This window comes from Triturus cristatus, chromosome 1_1 (genome assembly GCF_964204655.1).
Source record: "Triturus cristatus chromosome 1_1, aTriCri1.1, whole genome shotgun sequence".
Lineage (NCBI taxonomy): Eukaryota > Metazoa > Chordata > Amphibia > Caudata > Salamandridae > Triturus > Triturus cristatus.
In genome coordinates, this window is record NC_140579.1 from 155976701 (window position 1) to 155996987 (window position 20287).

Sequence of the window (20287 nt, forward strand, 5' to 3'; positions counted from 1 at the left end):
TGATTCTGGCAATCTACCTCAATGATACAGTCTGTTTGTACAACGCAGACCTCAATTCCCTCTTCATATTGCAAATCTTTTGGGTTGGAAGGAGCAATTGTGTTCCGGCTGATTCTATCTGGAAACCCAGAAATGCCATTTGCTGGACTGGCGATAGGACTGACTTCTGGGAGTTGATCAGGAATCCCAGCCTCTGAAGAAGTTGTATAGTCCATGATAGATGAGTCCTGAGTGTCTGAAGGTCCTGGGCCATCAACAGGAGGTTGTCTAGTCAATTAGACATACTCCTCAAGCCCTCAGTCCTTCTACGACTGGTCTCATCAATTTAGTGAAACACCACGGGCCTATGAGAGACCGAATGGAAGGGATTTGAATTCCATGCACTGTCGTCGTCATATGAACTGTAGAAACCATCTGTGAGGTGGGAATATGGGGATCCTCCAGGATCAGACGGACCATCCAGTCGCATTCCTGTAGAATATCTCTTAGCAAGAGAATTTCTTCCATTTTGAAATGTCTGTACATTATCCAGACATTGAAATCTTTGAGGTTTAGGACTAGTAGTGACCTCTGCCCTTATTTGCGAACAGAAAGATGGGTCTCATGAACCCTTTGGGATGTGGAGTTGTCAGGCATATTGCCCCTTTGTCTAGGAGAGCTTGAATATAAAAACTTGTGTTTGGAAAAAATACATGTGTCTTGGGGGGCCAGACTGAGTTGGAGATTCGTAAAATTCCAGTTTGAAGCCCTGATTGGTCTCCAGTACACATGGGTCCATGGATATGCATTTACAGTTGTGGTGAATAGCGACACTCTTCCTCCCAATATCACTTCCGAGAAGGGAATAACTCATACCAGTATATCTTGTGTCCTGGAATGCATTCTATTGCCCGTGTCTGGATCTGTGGCAGAATCTGGGGTGGCCACCTCTGGGTTGAGTGGGATAGAATGTGGGATCTGGTTGGTCTCCATACCAACCACCTTTGCCGTAGGCATAGTAGCTTTGTTGAGAGCTTTGGTGGGTTCCACAGCCTGGCGCACCCTCCATGGCACCCGGCCCTGACAAAAAGGCCTCTCCAGAATACTCTTTTTAGCGACATTTGGACCGTGTATATAGTCGAGTAGGTGGCACAAAATCTGGACAGTTCCTTAACAAAGCAGCACCCGAATAATAGGCTGTCGGCCATTGGGCTGGCTTACGAATTGGATAGATCATTGAGTTTAGGATCTATTCTCATCAGGATAGATCTGTGGCGCTCCGTAGACATGGTGCAGTTGGTGTTTCCTAACATGCAGACTGCTCACTGAGCCCAGCCAATCAGATCGTCAATACTTACTGGGAAGTTGGACTCTTTGGCTTAGTATGCTAAGTCTTAGTTAAGATTCCTGTCAGGTCAAGTAGTTTATCTTGGCACATCTGACATGAGCGCTCCAGGCCCTTTTTTAGATCCCTTGCGTATTTTTTCATAAAAGTGACCATGATAGGATCTACCTCTGACGTGTCTGCAACCTTACCCGCCAGATCTGGGCGGGGGCACTCCATGTGGAGGCATGCACGTACCTCTTTATCAAAGCTCCGCCATAGATGGGTATGAAGGTATTCCGCAACCCCTGGAGGGGGAACCCACCCTACCGGAGACAGCCCACCCTCATGCGACAAACTGGCTGCTTTCTTCACTGAGAAATCAAGGCTTATCAACATTGAACTCACCTCCAAGAAGGAGCTTTTGCCATCCCCCGGGTCTGGTCCACCCCCTGACCTTTTAGAAAACCGCAAACCTATCAGTCTGATCACCCAGAACAATGCATCACGGGGCACCTTTACCTCTTTCAGTGAAAAAGACATCAACAAGATTCTTCAGAATATCAACCCTTCTAACCAGTTCAGCGACCCCCTGCCCCCGGCCATCTTCAAAGAAATCAAGAAAGTTCTCATCCCTACCTGGATAAGGATTGCAAATGCTTCACTGTCACAAAGCATGATCCCAGATTGTTTAAAAGCAGCTCAGGTATCAACAATACAAAAAAAAACGAACGCAGATAAAGCTGACCTCAATAACTTCCGCCCTATCTCCAACATCCCCACCCTAGCCAAACTCCCAAGAAAAATGCGTACAATCCCAACTTTGTGCTCACATTGAGAATTTCAAACTCCTGAACCAGCATCAATCTGGCTTTCGGAAGGGGCACAGCACTGAATCGGCTCTCATTCACATTATGGATGACATTTTAAAAATGCTTGACCAAAATGAATCCTGCCTCCTAATCCTCCTCGACCTTTCCTCCGCATTCGACAAGGTCAATCACGACAACTTCCTTTCCATTCTGAAGAACAGGATGGGGTTCTCTGGTATGGCATTATAATGGTTCTTGTCCTTCCTCCACCATAGATCACAAAGAGTTAAGGTGAACCACTCTCTCTCCCAGACCTCCCCAGTTCTCATGGGTGTACCCCAAGGGTTCTCCCTAACTCCTATACTCTTCAACCTTTTCCTGGAACCATTAGCAAACTCACTAAATTTCATGAACATTTTCTTATATATGTATGCGGACGATACACAACTCTATTTGAAAATCTCCCCCCGGATAACATCATCTCACTCGACTCTACCCTATCGTCTACTCATAATTGGTTAACTGAGAACCATCTCCTGCTCAACATCTCAAAAACGAATTCCTTCACATCTCTCCTCCGAACCACATTCCCAAACTAGACGATTAATCACCTCACGGCTTTCAACTGCACCCCCCTCATTATAGACTCAGCCAAATCTCTCAGAATCACCCTGGACAAGCACCTGAACATGAATAATCATATCAGCAACATGTGTAGAGGAACAAATCACTTGATGAGGACACTTAGAAATATCGAACCATTCCTTCCACAAACAGATTTCAAGCAGGTGGTTCAAACGCTCGTCTTATCGAGATCAGACTATGGCAGCGCTATGCTCTGTGGCCTTCCCAAATACACCATGGTTCCACTAAGAGCATCACTTAACGTTGCGGCCAGACTGGTTATTGATACCAAACGAAATGTGCACATATCCCCAGTCCTAAAATCTCTAAGTGGTTGCCCTACGAAGCTCGAATCCAGTTCAAGATTGCCGCTCTGGCGCACCAAGCCCTAAACTTCAAAACTCCCAGGTACCTAGCGCAAAAATTTGAATTATCCTGCGGGGGAGAGCCTCAAGAGGCACTAACACTTTCCTCTTGAAACCTCGAATCTTTAGGAAAAAGAGAACTTGCCTGCAAGCCTTTTCCGGTGCCGCCCCAAAGATATGGAACTCTCTGCCACCGAAAATACGCAAAATCTCCTCAACGGTTGCTTTCAAACGGGAAGTCAAAAGATTCTTTTTTTTTTTTTTTTTTTTTTAAACCTTTATTACAGATTTCAAGAGATATACAAGTATGGGCCTACAACCTTCAGGCCGGCCGCTAGTAGACAGTGAGACCATGAAACATATTCATAAACACAAGCAGCAAGCAGTAAAAAGTCCCACAGATCAAAAAATCATTTGCGGCCACATTGCCCAAACATGCCAAATGGCGGTTTCATTGTAAATGAAAAACGAGAAAGAAACCCATAAGGCGGCAAAAATCTAGGCAACAGTATGTGCTCCCCTCGGGAGGGCTCTACCAACCTACAAGAATAAGAGGGGGGGAAGGGCAGGGGCCGAAACAAAGTGGTTACGGTAACACAGAATCAAGAGAATGTGCAGACTAGGGAGACAGGGCCTCCGCCAGGTCGGGCGTCAGTGGCGGGGTACAGATCCCGCCGCGGTAGGAGTTCCAGGGGCCCCACACCTTTACCCATTTCCCAGGCTTGCCTCTCGCCACATACACAACCTTTTCTCGGAACATACACCAATCCATATTTTCCTTCCATACCGAAATCGTGGGTGACCTCTGGGAGCCCCACAATTGTGCTATGTCACGCTTGGCCACCATATATCCCAATGTCATCCACCACGTTTGCGTCACCGTATAATCAGTCGGCTCCCACACATTCAGCAGACACCTCCTAGCCTCGGGGAGCAGCGCAACATGCGTGACCGCTTGCAACACCTCATGCACACCACGCCAGAATCGAGTCACCTCCGGACATTCCCACAAAATGTGGAGGAAGGTCCCTAACATGCCACACCCACGCTTACACATCCCATCCACCGCGTATCCCATGCGCATCAGGCCCGGTCCCGTAACGTAAACCCTGTGGAGTATTTTGAGCTGGACGAAACGAAGGCGGGCCGGTATGGCCACCTCTTTCGGGGAGGCCACCGCAGATACCCAATCCTCGTCGTCCAGCTCCAATCCATCAGCGACCCATACCTCACGGAGGGCGGCCAGCAGTCCCGAGCGATCGTTGATGAGCTTTTTATAGATCAATGAGATAGTGCCATCCGGTACATGCCCATCTAGCACTCTATCCTCCAAGGGGAAGCACTCCGGGATGGACGCGACCTCCGGGAACACGGAAGACAACGCGTGGCGAACCTGTACATACCGGAAGTACTCCCTGTCATGCAACTGGTATTCCGCTTTCAGCACATCAAACGTTTTAAATCCCCCCTTCGTCCAAAGATCGCCCACCCTGCTAATGCCAATCGTTTCCCACTTCTCGAAGCCTTTCGTCGTCCACAAACAACCCAGTCGTTCAGAGGCATACAGTGGCGTCACCCGGGTCAACCGATCTTTCCACCCCATCGCCGAGTTTGCCGCATGCCACACCCGTACCGCGACCCGTGTCGGACCAGTCAAACGTGCGTCGAGCGATCTAGAGTAGAGCGCACGATTATAGTCGCCACCCGGCAACAACAATTTGTCCATTTCAAAAGCCGGATTAAGGGCGGGCCCATAAAGCCCGTGGTTTATCGCAGCCAGCTGGGAGGCCCAGTAATAACGTTTGATGTCGGGGAGGGCGACCCCCCCATCGTACCACGGGAGCGTCAGCTTCGCGAGGGCGATCCGCGGCCTCCCATCCCAAAACAGTTGGCGTTGCAGACCCTCCACCTCCCGAAAGTAACTAGCCGGAACGACATCCATCGTGTTTTGCAAGGCATATAAAAACCGTGGCAACGACATCATCTTAAACAGCGCCGCCCGGCCGAGCGGCGAGAGCGGCAAGCGCCTCCAACGCGTCACATCTGCCTTCAAACGTTGGAGGGGGGGGAGTAGGTTCTGTGTGTATCGGGCCGCAGAGTCCAGGGTAATAAAAATACCCAGATACTTAAATCCCTGTTGAGCAACCTGGATAGGACAACCCCGCGGGAGGATAGGGGCTTCCCCTGAGAGGACATATACACCGGATTTAGCCCAGTTGATGACTAGGCCTGAGTTACGGCCAAAGGAATTCAGCACACCCACTAACACAATCAACGATTCACGCGGGGAAGCAAGATACAAAAGAATATCGTCCGCGTAGAGAGAGACTCGATCCTCATACTCAGGAGTCCATCGGAGACCACGAATCGAAGGGTGCCACCGCAGGCACTCCGCCAGGGGCTCCAAGGCGAGCGCAAAGAGGAGAGGCGACAGCGGACAACCCTGTCGCGTGCCCCTACCCAATTCAAAAGGAGCCGACACTCTACCATTCACCACCACCTGGGCTAGCGGTCCGGAATACAACAATTTCACCCAGCCAATGAATCCCGGGCCAAACCCAAACTTCTCCAGCGTCGCCCAGATATATGGCCACTCAAGCGTGTCGAATGCCATAGTGGCGTCCAGGGACGCCAAAATGGCTGGCTCACGTATGAACGGAACCCTCAAGAGCACCCCATGCAGACGCCGCAGGTTAAGCGTGGTGTTGCGATGCGGGATAAAACTGGACTGGTCCTGATGGATCGGGTCGCACACCACGCTGACCAGCGGATTGGCCAGCACCTTGGCCAGAATTTTTGGTTCCGCATTCAAAAGCGAAATGGGCCTGTAAGAAGTGACCCGATCACGCGGCCTCCCCTCCTTGTGAATAACCACAATAGTGGCTAGACGCTGGTCCAGCGGGAGGGAACCCGCCGCCCGGGCCGCGAGGAACATATCACGAAGATGCGGCGCCAATGTATCCGGCCGCAATTTGTACAATTCAATGGGAAGGCCATTAGGACCCATGGCCTTGCCAGAGGCGACTGAACGCATGGCCAGAGCGATCTCCTCAGACGTCGGAGTCGCGTCCATCAACGATTTATCCTCCTCCGAAAGGGAAGGCAACGCAATATCTTTAAGCAGGTCACGGGAATCCTCTTCCGAGCGAGAAGATACCGGGGAATACACCCCGCGAAAATACTCTGCGAAGCAATCAAAAATTTCACCCGGATCAGTAACATACACACCCTCCACTCTCTCAACCAGCGGAACAACTCGACTCGCTCTCTCCTTTTTATCTAGCCACGCGATCAGTTTTCCAGCTTTATCACCCATATCATACAGTCGCCCCTGCTGCTCCCTACTCAGGCCCCTGGCCGCCTCGGTGACTAGGGCCTTGTAGTCCGCTTGTTTGATCATGAGAGCATGCAGTTTGTCGTCCGTGACACCACAATCCAGGTCACCCTCCAACTCAGTTAGCTCAGACTCGATACGGGTCACCTCCTCCCGCTCACACCTCTTGGAATGGGAAATGAGGGACAGGGCCTCCCCCCGGAGTACCGTTTTGAACGCTTCCCACAGAGAAACAGCAGACGACACTGATCCCACATTATCTCCAAAATATTGCTCAAGGGATTTAATCAAATCTGCGCGAATCGCGGGATTACGCAGGTACCAGGGGTTGATCGGGACCACCCTCCCCTCCATTCCCGGGACAATATCAAAGTGCAACAAGAGAGGGGAGTGGTCTGAAATACCCCGAGCAAGATGCCGCACCTCCCCGACCCTCCCCGCCTGTGCCGCTGGCATCAGAACATAATCAAGTCTCGAAAGACTACCATGAGCCCCGGAATGAAATGTGTATTGTACCTGCGCAGGATGTTTTAGCGGCCAACAATCCACCAGACCCAGGGTATCTAAGAGGCCAGACAACCAAGTTTGGGCCCGGGGGAGATCCCTGGGTGGGTGATGATCCTCAGTTCCGGAGACCACAGCATTAAAATCCCCACCAACCACTAAGATACCCTCCGGCAGCCGTAAAAGAAGGCGCCCCAAATCAGCAAAAGTAGTCGTCTGCAACCCCGGCGGGACATAAACAGAAACCAAAACAACTACTTTACCCTCCCATCTACCCACCAGAGCCGTATATCGCCCCCTGTCATCATGGAGCACCTCGTCAACCTCCAACGGGAGCGAGGTTTTAACCATAATGCCCACACCCCTCGAACCAGAGGTGAAGCCCGAATGGGCCACAAGGCGATAGCCCCGTCTATTCATAGCACAGAAGGAGTTACCAATAAGGTGTGTTTCTTGCAAGAACACAATATCAGGTGAAATCCGTTTTAAGAACTGCAGGACCACCCCCCGTTTTATCCTGTCCCCCAGTCCGTTAACATTCCAGGAAAGAAGTCTCAGTCCCCTACCCCCCATCACAGCCAAAACCAATCTGTCCCCTCCCAGAGAGCACCTTGAATAGAACACAACAATATGTCTGCCTTGTGGTACAAACAAACAATACCCAACCCCAACCCAACCTTCCAAACAAAACTCCCCCCTCCCTGCACCCCTGCATGAGCCCAAACAGCCCCCCCAACTTGCAGTGTGCCTGTCGCCCCTGCATGAACTAAACTACAAAGACCCCCTAGAGGAGGAAAGAGAACCCCCTCGAGACACACCACAACCTCCACGGGAGGGGGAGCAAAGCACGACAGTCAAGAAACCCTGAGCACAGCCGAAAGGTGGCATCATCAGGAATTAGCCCCAGTATCAATACCGCTGGCCCCGGTCCAGTGGGCACTCTCCTCCTGCGGCCCCCACACCCTCTCGATCATGTCCCCTAGGCAAAGTGTCCAACCAGTCCCCGGCCGTCTCCGGACGGTCAAAGAAATGAGAGCGACCCTCGGACTCCACACGCAGTCTGGCCGGGAAAAGCATGGCGTATTTCAAGTTCATATCTCGGAGCCGCCGCTTAACGCCCATGAAACCCAGCCTCTGCTTCTGGACCGCTTGAGTAAAGTCAGGATAGAAGTTCACCTCCACGTTCTCCAGCTTAAGCGGCCCCTGCACTCTAGAAGCTTGTAAAATCGCATCCCTGTCCCGAAAGTTGAAGATACGGGCAATAAGAGGCCGCGGGGGAGCTCCGACCTTCGGCTTGCCACCAGGAACTCTATGGGCCCTCTCCACCGCAAAGAATTTACTCAAACCTCGAGGCTGCAGACGATTAGAAATCAGATCCTCCACAAAGAGATCCGCCGCCGAATCCTCCAGTCCCTCTGGCACCCCGATAATGCGAACGTTGTTCCTCCGGGCCCGACTCTCGGAATCCTCCAGTCGCCGATCCGTGAGCGCACTGGCTTGCCGGAGCCGACGTACCTCCATCTGGAGGGCCGCCACCTCAGTCGTGAGGCCCGACGCGGTGTGAGTCAAAGAATCCACCCTGTCATTTGTCTTGGAAAGATCTGCCCTGACAAGGTTAACATCGATGAGAACCGCGTCGAGTTTGTGCGCCAGGGTATCAAATTGTTGACCCACCGAGGTCTTCATCTCCGCGATGGCACCCATGATGTCCTGCAAAGTCAGATCCGTCGGCAAATCCGGGGCATCTGCGGGGCACTCAGGGGACTTATGCGACCCGCCGGGAGAACCCTTCGGCAGGGTATAGCGATCCATAATGTTGGCTTGAGTTGCAGCGCCACGCCGGGTCGATTTGGCCTTTGGCCTCTCGCCATCCTGCTTCGTCGCCATCGTCCTGTATCCCGTACACCCACGAGTCCTACCGCGGAGAGCGAACAGTCGAGGCCAAGGACCCCAGAGGTCGCCTCAGAAAGGCGGAGCAGGTCCCCGCAGGGCAGGCAGGGTCCCCCAGCGAGGCAACCACCACACACAGAAGGGCCGTGATCCCACTCGCGACAATGGCAAGAGGGCTCAAAAGCGAAAGTGAAAGTGTGGGGTACGCGTCTCGCCAGGCTCGTCCCGCCGTTGTTGTTCACTTCTCCACTGGATCACCCCCCAACTCTAGTCCGGGGTCAGGAGAGGAGCAGGCCGCAAACTTCAATCGATGCCCAGCACGGCACACGGGGTCCGATTGAAATACGGAAAACGGGTACCACCTCGGCTCAGGTTCACCAACACAGTCCCCTCAACCGAATCAGGATGAAGACAGGATAAATGTAGGAGGTCGCGGAGGTCCTCGGGAGCCTCGCACCTACGCGGCCAGCTTGGTTGCGCGCTAGGCTCCTAAGTCAAAAGATTCTTAATGAACAAATTCCTACCTTAATTGGGTTAGGGTCACCTGCACTTGGTCATTGATCCTACAACCATTGGACCATCTTTGGATGATGCTCTTCTTAATCTCATAGTGTGCCCCCCGTTTAGACCGCTATGTACCTGCTTACTGTATTACGCTACTTTGACCTATTCTTCTTGTAATTAAGTGATTATTCTTGCTTTTATTCCTACTTAAGGTCGATATTGTATGTATTACCCTCCTTCCATCCTTCTTGTAAAGTGCTCAGATATCCTTCAGGATCATGTTCGCGCTATATAAAACTTCATAAATAAATAAAAATAAATAAATTGACTCCCTGGGGTGAATTACGTCGGTGGGCTTGAATTGGTGTATCTAAAGGTGCGCAAAGTGAATACTGGAGTGCCACCTGACCGGCACTGGGCATTTCGTTTTTGGTAGGAGATGGGGTGCCATGGGTACCTTGTATTGAACTCCTCACATTCAATGGGGGTTGCAGTTGTGGTTCATACTACTTTTGGATTCTGTATGCAAAAAGTAGTGACATGCCCAAAAGTAGGTATGTATAGGTGAACGGTAGCATAGCTGATTGAGGTACAATCCTGGTTAATAATTACAGCCCAAATTTAGATATGAAAACTTCTATTACGAAATGGCTGTACGATGATGGGGGTTTCATGGCTCGCCATTCATCATCCCCTGGGCACTTCAATACGATCATGGATTTGAATAGAGATAGGGCCACAGCCAGTGTGAGGGCTTTGACTATGGTGGATAGGAATCTCCTACACCTTCAGGACGAGCATGAAGTGACTGACGTCTGGAGGATGGTTCATCTGGACAGTTTGGAGTTCATCTTTCATTCGTCGGCGCCAAGATCCTCATCTAGGTTAAGTAGAATACTTACCACAGACATAAGTTGTTTCCTCTTGCATATCTTCATCGGGTGTACTGCACTCCTAAATGGCTGCTGAGACTGTACCCAAGGCAATCGGGCACCTGCGCTAAAGGTGGACCTACTGCAGCCAACTTTATACTTCTGGCATGGAGTTGTCCCTATGTTCCATCGCATTGGTAGGACGTTGCTCGTGATGTGGAGGTGATGATTGGCCATCCATACCAGGGGATCCATTAGACGTGGTACCTGGGTTGAACCTCACGATACTAAAGAGGAGTAGGTACTGACTGCGCTGGCTTTACCCATCGGGAAGCACTGACTTGCAATCTCCGAGGGGTAAAAATGCAAACCGGAGAGTTATAACCTGGCTGCTTGAGCTCACCAAGTGTTAGGACCATTAAGAGGAGTGCGTAAAAGAGGTAGTCTACAAATCATGCCCTAAAGAGATATAGGCTCCCTTTGTTGCTTCTTATCTAAGTAGAGCTACAGATATGGTACAGTGACAGCAGTGATCACCATAGTGTAGTTGCAAGTTAAGATGCGATAGTGGACAATGCTGGGGGGCAGCCAACCGTGGAGGGGGTGGAGGGGGGTTCTGTTCAGGTTAAAGCACAAAATGTTGGTGACAACAGAAAAATGGGCAATGTGTGCTTTGTATATTTATTGGATTATAAATTCTAGAAAACCTAGCATTAGTTGCCTAAAATGTCAAGAACAAATTATAGAGGAGCGAAAGAAGACATTTGTGGGTTCATGATAGTAGGAGGTTGTCCTGGAGTCCAGACAGTATGTAGCTCCAAACAAAACAGTGGAACCTTACATGGGTCTAGAATACACAAGTGGTGTAGTTAGCAGCAGTCAGATTCATGAGTCAAATCACAAAGACAGTGTATAAGTGCACAGTTGTGTGATGTTTCCACTCAGCAAAAGACTCAGGTGTAAAAAACTTTCAGCAGGGATACACAGTTCACACAGTGAGCGGGATGACGTGACAAGTCAAGACGCGAGCGGCAAGCACCAGTATGAAGCGTAATTTAACATCCCCCTCTTGTGCAATGGATTGCGAGTTCTATAGATTACATACAAAAATGGTGTGTAATCATACTGCGTTTTAGTCAATACCATAAACATTAAAGGCTATGCACATTACAACGAATTGTACATTAGTGTATACAAGCAATCCGCAAGTTTAACACACTGATAATATAACACACAATAGTGTGCCTCTTATTAGTAAATGTTTGTTAAACAGTTATTCATACTCATTCAGTAGGCAGGCTACTGTTGTAAAGGATCAATTAGAGATCAATGAGCAAATAAGAATTGTGACATTACTATTAGTGGCCAAACCAAAGGTAAAATACCCATAGGTGAGAATAACTGGATTGTGAGCAGAAAAGGTCATCTTGGGCACCAATGTGTGGTACATAGTAATCAGTGTATTTAGCTCCTACTTTGAGTTCAATGCCTGGGTATGTGAAAGAAATGTATTACCACACTTTAGCTCCCTTTTAAGCCTGTAGTGCTCTAGTATTTACCTCTCTGATGTAGGGTTTGATCACAACCTAAAGCAGTTTGGAAAAGGGGCACACGATTGGTTAGAGACTTAGATAACTTTTGTGCTAATATAATTTTGAAATTACTTTTGTGTCACAAATGGTCGGCTCACATATCCGCATTCACCTGAAAACAAGTGCGCCTCAGTGCCTCTGAGGGTGGACCGGTTCTTTAGTTTTCCATGTTCTCCCTTTATAGATCCCCTTATATTTCTTTCCCTCAGCTCCTTTTATTTTCATATTTTGGCAGCTCCGCATTGTAAATGGGCTGCTTGCTTGCCATTCATTCCATCTGTAGTGCGGCTCATTCCTCCTTCCAGCTGCTTCTAAACCAGGTGACCGTCATAGAACGGTATTGTCCTTAGCGTACCCTTGTTTTACCATTCCAAGATGGCCAATGTTTTGGTTTTGTACTTGGCGGCCATGCTGAAACGATGACACTAAGTGCAAAGTGGTCACCTGCTGCTATGTTTCATTTTATTTGTTGTTACAGTCACATGCCCATCCTATATATATTGTTGAGTTTGTGTGTGTTTCATTGTGGTTGTGTAAGTGGCTGAATGCAAGAATGAACCAATGGAATGAATGGATGTATGAATGCAGGGATGAGTGACACTGACAGTGTATGGATGATGACTTATTGAGTGCCTAAACCCATCGATGACTGAAGAGACACTTCATTTTTAAGCCAGACCTGTTGGCAATGCCAGTGCTTGTTTTCTATAAATGCCAGGATTTTTTGTCATGTTTACCTGGGGAACCTGAAAGCACTGTAAAAGCGTTACTGTGTTGGCATTTATGTAGCACTCACTTTGCTAGTTCAGAGACCTATGTCGAGCCATCTTGAATCGTTACCACTGTTTCATAGAGCTAGCCTATGCCTACACACATATCATTAACAAATAATAACTAGCGATGTCTGGTAGCTACTCAACTGTCCAAAGCATCAGCCAATATGCTGGAATTCTACCTACCACAGCACTGGAGTGGATAGAGCAGGAAGTTGAGGCACGTGGGGTTGGTGAGTTTAGGATTGTGGAAAGATTTGGTTCATACAGTTCAACACCACAACAATTAGTGGGCTTCAAAATGCTCCACTGCAACATACCACACTCTCAATCTCACCACTTCCGCCGAAATGGGCCGGGCTCATTTGCTATGTTGTCCTTACTTAGTGTGATGATGATTGGACTTTTCAGCAGCATCAACACTCTGAAAATTGTTCCAGCGCCACTGGCTTGGGTGCCTTTATTTGCCATTTTCATGCGGTGTGGCCTGGGTTCCTTTGCGTGACGTTTCCATGCTTCCTGGTCTAAGTACTTATGGGTGAAATTTCCATGGTTGATGGCCTGGGTGCTTATGTGTGACATTTCCACGGTTTATGGCCTGGGTGCTTATGTGTGACATTTCCACGGTTTATGGCCTGGGTGCTTGTGTGACATTTCCATGCTCTCTGGCCTGGGTGGTTGTTAGGTCATCATTTGCAATTTACTATGCTTTGAAACTTAATACAGCAAAATATGTACTGTAAAATTTGTTGTGCGCAATTTTTGTCTTTTCTTTTTACAAAATGTTATTGAGGGTAGAATTATCTTCCAAACATCTCTAGCAGTCTTTAAGCTCGCTGCGCTTTCTTGCTGCACCCCGCTGGTGGTCTAACAAAACTTGCCAGGGCTGCTTTGGGTTCCCAGTCTAGCCCTGAGTGTTGATTAATCAATATTTTTTGTGAATCACAGTGTGTAACTAACTCTGCACACTGCCACCTCACGCTGCTTTTGTAGTAATACCACCAGAGGCCAAAAATTAAAAGTGAGGCAAACTTTACAGACTTTGTATGTCTTTTGGTGAGCTCTGCAGGGCAGGCAGGGGTATGTGTGAGTTGGAAAAAGCCTGAATTTGGGTAGGCAAAGTAGGATCCATGTGGGTTGTTCTTATAAATAGTCATGGTAATAACTGTACAGATGCAGAGATAAATGTCTTTGTTGCAAACTGCAAATAAATATTAATTGTGCCTGTTACCTAGATGAATAGACATCACACTTCGCACATGTCTAGCGTGTTTTCTTTCACTTTGCTTCCCTAGAATGTCACATACTGGACAGAAGAAGATTTCAAGCTACTTCACAAAAGTCAAGCCCAAAGATGATGAGGAGCCTGTAACCAAACTTGCTAGAAAAGATCATGTACTTCTAATGGATGAAGGGAACAATAAAGATGATGAAGTGCGAGCGAAGGCACTAGATGAGAGTGACACCACTACTAGCAGCAGCGTTATAATCCCTACAGAAGGAAAGACACAAGCTAGTCCTCTTAGAGATGAGCAGCATCATGCTGTGGAGATTGGTACAGAGACAGAGGAAACACCAAGCACTAGCAAACAGTTTGACAGATCACTTAAGCCACATTCGGACAGAGTTTTTAGGAAAGGCATTCTTCCTAAAGGTTGGAAACATGACCAAAAAATGTATTTCCAACGCAAGCATACGTGGCTAATTGTTAAGGGACCTAACCTTGGCTGTTCTGTGTGTCGCCAAGTCCGTGATCTTGGTGCTGAAAAATCCAGGGGAATGAAATTGTCCAAAGAATGGACTGAGTCTACTGTGAAGGCATATGGCACCAATATAGACCAACAGCAGAAATCATTGAGGAAAAAGATTGGAGAACATGCACAAAGCAAGGCTGATGTTGCAACTTTAAAAATCTTAGAAAATGCAAAAAAAGATCCTTTAATGCAAGTAACTGCAAAAGCGCAATCTTTACAAATGTCAGCAACAGCCAGAATATTCCGAGTAGCTTATAAGGAAGCAAAGCGGAACAGACCAGCATATGGTTTCGAAACCAAGATAGACTGCGACCAGTTGAATGGACTTGATATGGGGCGAATTTTGCACTCCAATGTAGCTTGCTCAAACATACAGCACCACATATCCTCAGAAATGAAGAGGAAGATATTTACCAAAATTATTGAACTTTCCCCAAAAGTAAGTCTTTTACTAGATGAAGCCACTGCATTAAATAGGAAAAGTTCCTTAATTGTGTACATGCGAATGCAGCTACCTGGCATGGACTCCCCAGCTAATATTTTTGTTGACCTCATTGAGCTGAGTGATTTGTCAGCTGACGGCATAGTAAACAGTTTACTATCTGCACTAAAAAAAGAAACAGTTAACATCAGTGAGGACTTTCTCTCCAAATGCCTGGTTTCAGTTGCCTGTGATGGAGCTTCAGTGATGTTTGGCCGCCACAGAGGTGTTGTAAAGAGGTTGCAAGAAAAAATCTCTCCCAATATTGTAGCCTGGCACTGCTCAGCACATCGCCTGGAACTTGCCGTTCATGATGTCATGAAAGATATTGGCGCTACAAATCATTTCAAAAACGTACTTGATAAGCTCTATTCTCTATTTGCCACATCTGTAAAAAAACGTTTAGAGCTAAAAGAATGTGCAGAAGCTCTTGACATTCACCTTTGCAGAATAGGTAGAGTGTTAGATACTCGTTGGGTTGCATCAAGCTTCAGAACAGTAGAGGCTGTTTGGAACGCTTATCCTGCTCTCTACAAGCACTTTACTAGAGCAGCTGATGATGGTTCCCGTGACAGTTCCACACGAAATATGTACACAGGCCTAGGAAGGCGGTTATCATCTATACAGTTTGTTGCTAATCTTGGCCTCATGTATGATGCTCTTCAGGAGTTATCAGAGTTATCACTCGAGTTACAGAAGCGTGACTCTATAATCATTGATGCTCATCGAGCTATTTGTCGGCAAATTGCAGTGTTTGAGGCAATGGTACACAGGCAAGGGAACCACTTCTCACAGTGTAAAAAGGGCATAGAAGAAAATATATTCCAAGGTGTGATGCTGCACAAAGGAAAGAGCACTGACAAAATCATTTAACAGGGACAGTTTTTTCGTAGCCTTGCAGAAAATCTAAGACATCATTTGTTGTCTACAGGAGGTACTAATTCTACTGACAAAAAGGCTGAGTATGATACACTGATTAGCGAAGTGAAAGTTTTATACAAACAGTACTGGCCTGATGAGCTACCCGTTCTTTATGGTGAAAGTGAAATTGAGTCTCTGTGTAAAAGATTCAACATTGCCAGTCGAGAAACCATACGTGCTTACAGAGAGTTTAAGGAATCTGGAGGAAAATAAATTAAAAGGCAGTTCAAGGAGCTTTTGATGGCCTTACACACTATTGCTATCAGTACTGCAGAATGTGAGCGGGGCTTTTCTCAAATGAATCTCATTTGCACATCTACAAGAGCATCGTTGCTGACTGAAACAACATGTTCTTTCATGTTTTTAAATCTTGTTGGCCCACCGTTGAACAGATTCAACCCCATCCCCTATGTTCAGTCATGGCTTGCAAAAGGACGAAGGGCAGCTGATGACACTAGGAGTAAAGCAAGGAAAGAGGAAGACTTAAAATGCACAAGCAATTTGGACTGTTTGTGGGCTTTTCTAGAAAAATAGATGCTAGCCAATTCCAACTGACAAAACGTGTCATTGCAATTTTTAGAAAAAGTTAGGCTTTACTGTGTTTGGATATTTAATTATTGTTCTAGTTTATATAGGTTATTTATTTGCATTTATAACACTTTGTTGACAGTGTCAGTTTATTTAATATTTTGATATATTTATGTCTCTTCCTTGTTTGGATGTTATATTTATTGTTCTATTTTATATATGTTATTTATTTTGTTTTTATAAGACAATACTTTTTCGTTTTTCCATTTTAGAACATGTATTTATCTGTATTTTAGTTTTAGTTATTTTGTCTTTATTTATTATTTGTATGGCACGATAGTCATTTTGCACTAATAGACTTGAGACACTGCCCAGCCAGCAATTACCTATTCTTTTGGCTTGTTTACCTATAGGGCTTTTTGGGGTCAATTACATTTTTCTGTGATTTGTTAAGATACAAATCTTTAAATAAAAAGTAATATTTTGAATAAATGCCTCTTTTCTAATCTCTCTTGTCTGTGTGCTACAGAACTACATTTGGAAACGCCAGTTAAGTTCCATGTTTTTTACTATTCTGAATGTCTAATGAATGCACATATAGCTCCATGCTAAATAACATGCCCAATTGTTAATCATCTTTTTTAATTGTTTCTCTAAAAGTAATTGCTGTAACAGAATACTAACTCTGCTATTTAGAAATCCCAAACCCCTTCGGCCACTGGAAGTGACAAAGTGACTCATTCAAGTGTATTTCATGATTTTATTCCGCTTATCTGTTTAGACTAGTGTTTTCACAACATTTTGGTTTATTTTGTCACATAAGCTATGTAAAAGATGCATCTTTTTGAACTCTTAGGCTCACTCAGTCACTGCATAGACTCGCTATTAAAAAGGGGATACCCGTCCCTACCCCAGTATTGTCCTTTCCCCAAATCAGCACATAGAGCACTGGAATTGTCCCTTTTCAATGCATTAGTGATCTCAGCTAATTTACTCCAAACGTGTGCTTTAAATGCACTTTTGATTGAATCTTTTTCAAAATTTTCACAGAGCAGGGAAACCTCCTATCAAAACCTTACTATGAGGAAGGCTCCCTTTCTGAAATTCATCTGTCTTTTCGCAGTGCCAGTTGACGATGTTGGTGGAGCTAATAGAGGAAATGGGTGGAGCCAATGGAGGAAGTGGGAGGAGCCAGAGAAAAGTAGGGGTGGCCTCCAACAAAGATTTGAGCACCTGCACTTCATATTTTACAAATTAAGCACTGCCTGCGACTAAGAATGTGGTTTCTACGAGATCTCGGTGCACTTAACTGTGGGCGGAGAGAGCAAACTATCACTGTAATTGTTAAATTGAACTGGAGGTAGCAGACATTGTGCGTAGACGACATACTCTGAGTGGTAGAATATGTCAAGAACAACACAGAACTAGCCCGAACTTGGAGAAAGCACAGGCTAAGACGCACACCCTCCCTAAAAAACAAAGATAGAGGGAAGAAGACTGAGAAAGGAACAATTCTGGCACCTCCATTTACAGAGAGCTCACGTTCAAGCACTAATAACATCACGACTTTTAATCACCTGTCAGCAGCCATGCATTTTTTTCCAAATCCTAATGTACCGTTCTAGACGTCTGCTGGATAAACGCACTTCAACAGACAAAAGAAAAACATTTCGAGTGCATGTTGCCATAGCGACGAGGCCCAAGGGCAGGAATGCAGTTTAGTAAACTTCTAACCTTTCAGGAATTGAGAGAAGCATTTACTAGAAGGCCGCAAGGCACTCTGGGTGCTGAAGAGAAGTCTGGAAGCCCACACTTCTAATGTATTGAGCAATGCCTCTTTGAACCCAAGGGCGAAGAAGAATTGAGGTACATCTAACCCTGCTTAGGTAAAAAGGAGTAGCTCCTCTGCCAGCTGCCAAAGTGGACAAAAGCCCTAGAAATCACTCCCAGTCAGGTCTGGGGAGAATGAACTCAATGACTTTTGTCAACATGGCTGGCCACCAAAGGAGCTTCCACTCTGCTTGGCCACCAGTCACCAAGCATGGCGTTCTCCCACATGTATTTTTGATCAATATAGTACATCTGTGTGCATCACGTTCTCGGATTCCAGGTGAGTTATGTTATGGAGCATGTGTACAGCACACAACTGCACTAATGTGGCATTGCAGAACTAGCAGTTCTAGGCAGACCTGAAAACTTTCTTGGAGAAGTATGATATAGTATAATGTTTCATGTGAGAAGAGTTGGGTGCAGAGTGTAAGGTTTGGACGAGTGTTCTGGGCGTGTCGGGACAAACATGTTGCTACTAGTATACATACCAAGGCATACATGACATGTATATGAGAAGCGAGTGTGCTTTATGCAGCATTTATTCATTCCTGGTCATGGAGCTATCGCATGGAGCATGTAAACCCTGTCCTTTCAGTCAGAGGTTCAACAGTTATTAGGTTTTGTCTTACAGGAAACCAAGGACCACTTAAAGATCTGAAACACGAAGCGCCACGTTTTCCTGGCATCCTGGAAGGTTGCAGCTGTTTTGTCATCTCCTTATCTGGACGGAGAAGGCGTTCCAAAGATGAAATAAGAATGAACGACCTCCAAGTCAGTTTTTGTGGACATAGGATACTTTTATTCACATGTTTTGGAAGAGTACCCTCCCAGTTTATAAGTTGTAACTAAGCCCATTGGCATAGTTACCTGCTCACATTCATTTCAAGATTTCAGGTTCACTAACGTCCTACAAAGCTGTACTGTGAAAGATTTATACACCGAGAACAATGGTGCTCTGTACAAAACTACTGTTTTATCTCTTAGAAAAGGAATTTTTACTTGGAAACATGGCTAGATGCAACATTTTCGGACATGTCATGACATTTGGTGAGGTTCAGTGCCAGAGATGAGCTTAATGTCGAGCAAATGGTAGAATTCATTGCAACAACTGGATATTCAGAGTGCAAATGTAAGACTAAGTGGAATCACTGCCACATTTTGTAAACTTGGAACTGGGAATACTACAGGGGTCTTCCCCTCAAGTTATCTGTATTTTTCCCCCGATTTAAAATCCACAAAACGATGACATCAATCCAACATTAAGAAACAATATAAACTAATTTAAGAGACAAGTACAATTTTAAAAAGCTGATTAAAACACAAAAATACAAATTTATGTCATCTTTACAATTTTTTTAAATTAAAATCTTGTCTGCCAAGAAGTAATTATCAACTCGGAACCTATGTGAGAACATCAGTTAAACACTGCTAAGACTTCCCTTAAAGATCTTAAACGTCCCAAACAGAGGTAAAAAGCCGTTTTAACTAGCACATTAACAAAAGGGTCAGAATAGAAGGTGCATGCTTATTCAAAATCACCAGAACTAGGTATAACATTACTCAAAATTATAGCCACACTAGCTGGCAAAACTCGTGGTAGAAATATGATCTATAGTCATGCGGTGCAGATGGCTCGCAGCCTCAGACCTTTTTAGGTCTCGCGAGCCAAAGGCTCGAAGAGACATTTTATAACTGGGCTTTTCAAAGTGCTGCCGTGGCCTAAAGCTACAGTGCACGTGAACGTGCACGCGCGCAGCGCCATGTGTCTTTCCTCCGTAGCGATCGTAATCACGATCACTTTCGCGGGCTCCTCTGTTGCTGGCATTCCCCCCTCCCTTCTCGCCCAGCCCTTCTTGTTGAACAGTGTGAATGCTTTTTTTCAACAGAGCTAAATATAGCGGCAGGGGCGCGAACTTGTGTATTCCTTGTCTTTTTTGAAAGCTCAAGAAATCACGCCAGTGCCCCCATGCTGTTGCAATATCCTCAAACAATCATCACATTTTGCAAAAAACGGGGTAATTGGCCGTTTTGTCCACGTATTTCTAAAATACAGATTCCCTTACTGGTTTGAGTCAGGAAGCTTACCTCATTGTGACAGAGATAGCTTGGTATGTGTTGCAACACAGAAATACAGTTAAAAACCGTGTGAGACTTTTTTGACTTTCCCACTTTCCTCCAACCCGGCTAGAGAAACCGAAGC

General features: G+C 46.3%; 2 protein-coding genes across 2 annotated transcripts in view; one reads left to right on the top strand and one right to left on the bottom strand.

Moving 5' to 3' along the window:
- The window catches only part of LOC146869881 (protein BTG2-like), a 301843-nt gene that overhangs the window by 138720 nt on the left and 142836 nt on the right, over positions 1 to 20287 (bottom strand). The gene's annotated exons all lie outside the window — the stretch shown is intronic.
- On the top strand, positions 13357 to 17868 carry LOC146869883 (E3 SUMO-protein ligase KIAA1586-like). The gene has a single exon (XM_085654798.1). It carries the CDS (start codon positions 13870 to 13872, stop codon positions 15679 to 15681), a length of 1812 nt encoding a protein of 603 aa, XP_085510924.1. The 5' UTR covers positions 13357 to 13869; the 3' UTR covers positions 15682 to 17868.

Bases quoted from the DNA above. Each gene is read 5' to 3' on its own strand.
- LOC146869883 (XM_085654798.1), top strand. From the start codon at position 13,870: ATGTCACATACTGGACAGAAGAAGATTTCAAGCTACTTCACAAAAGTC.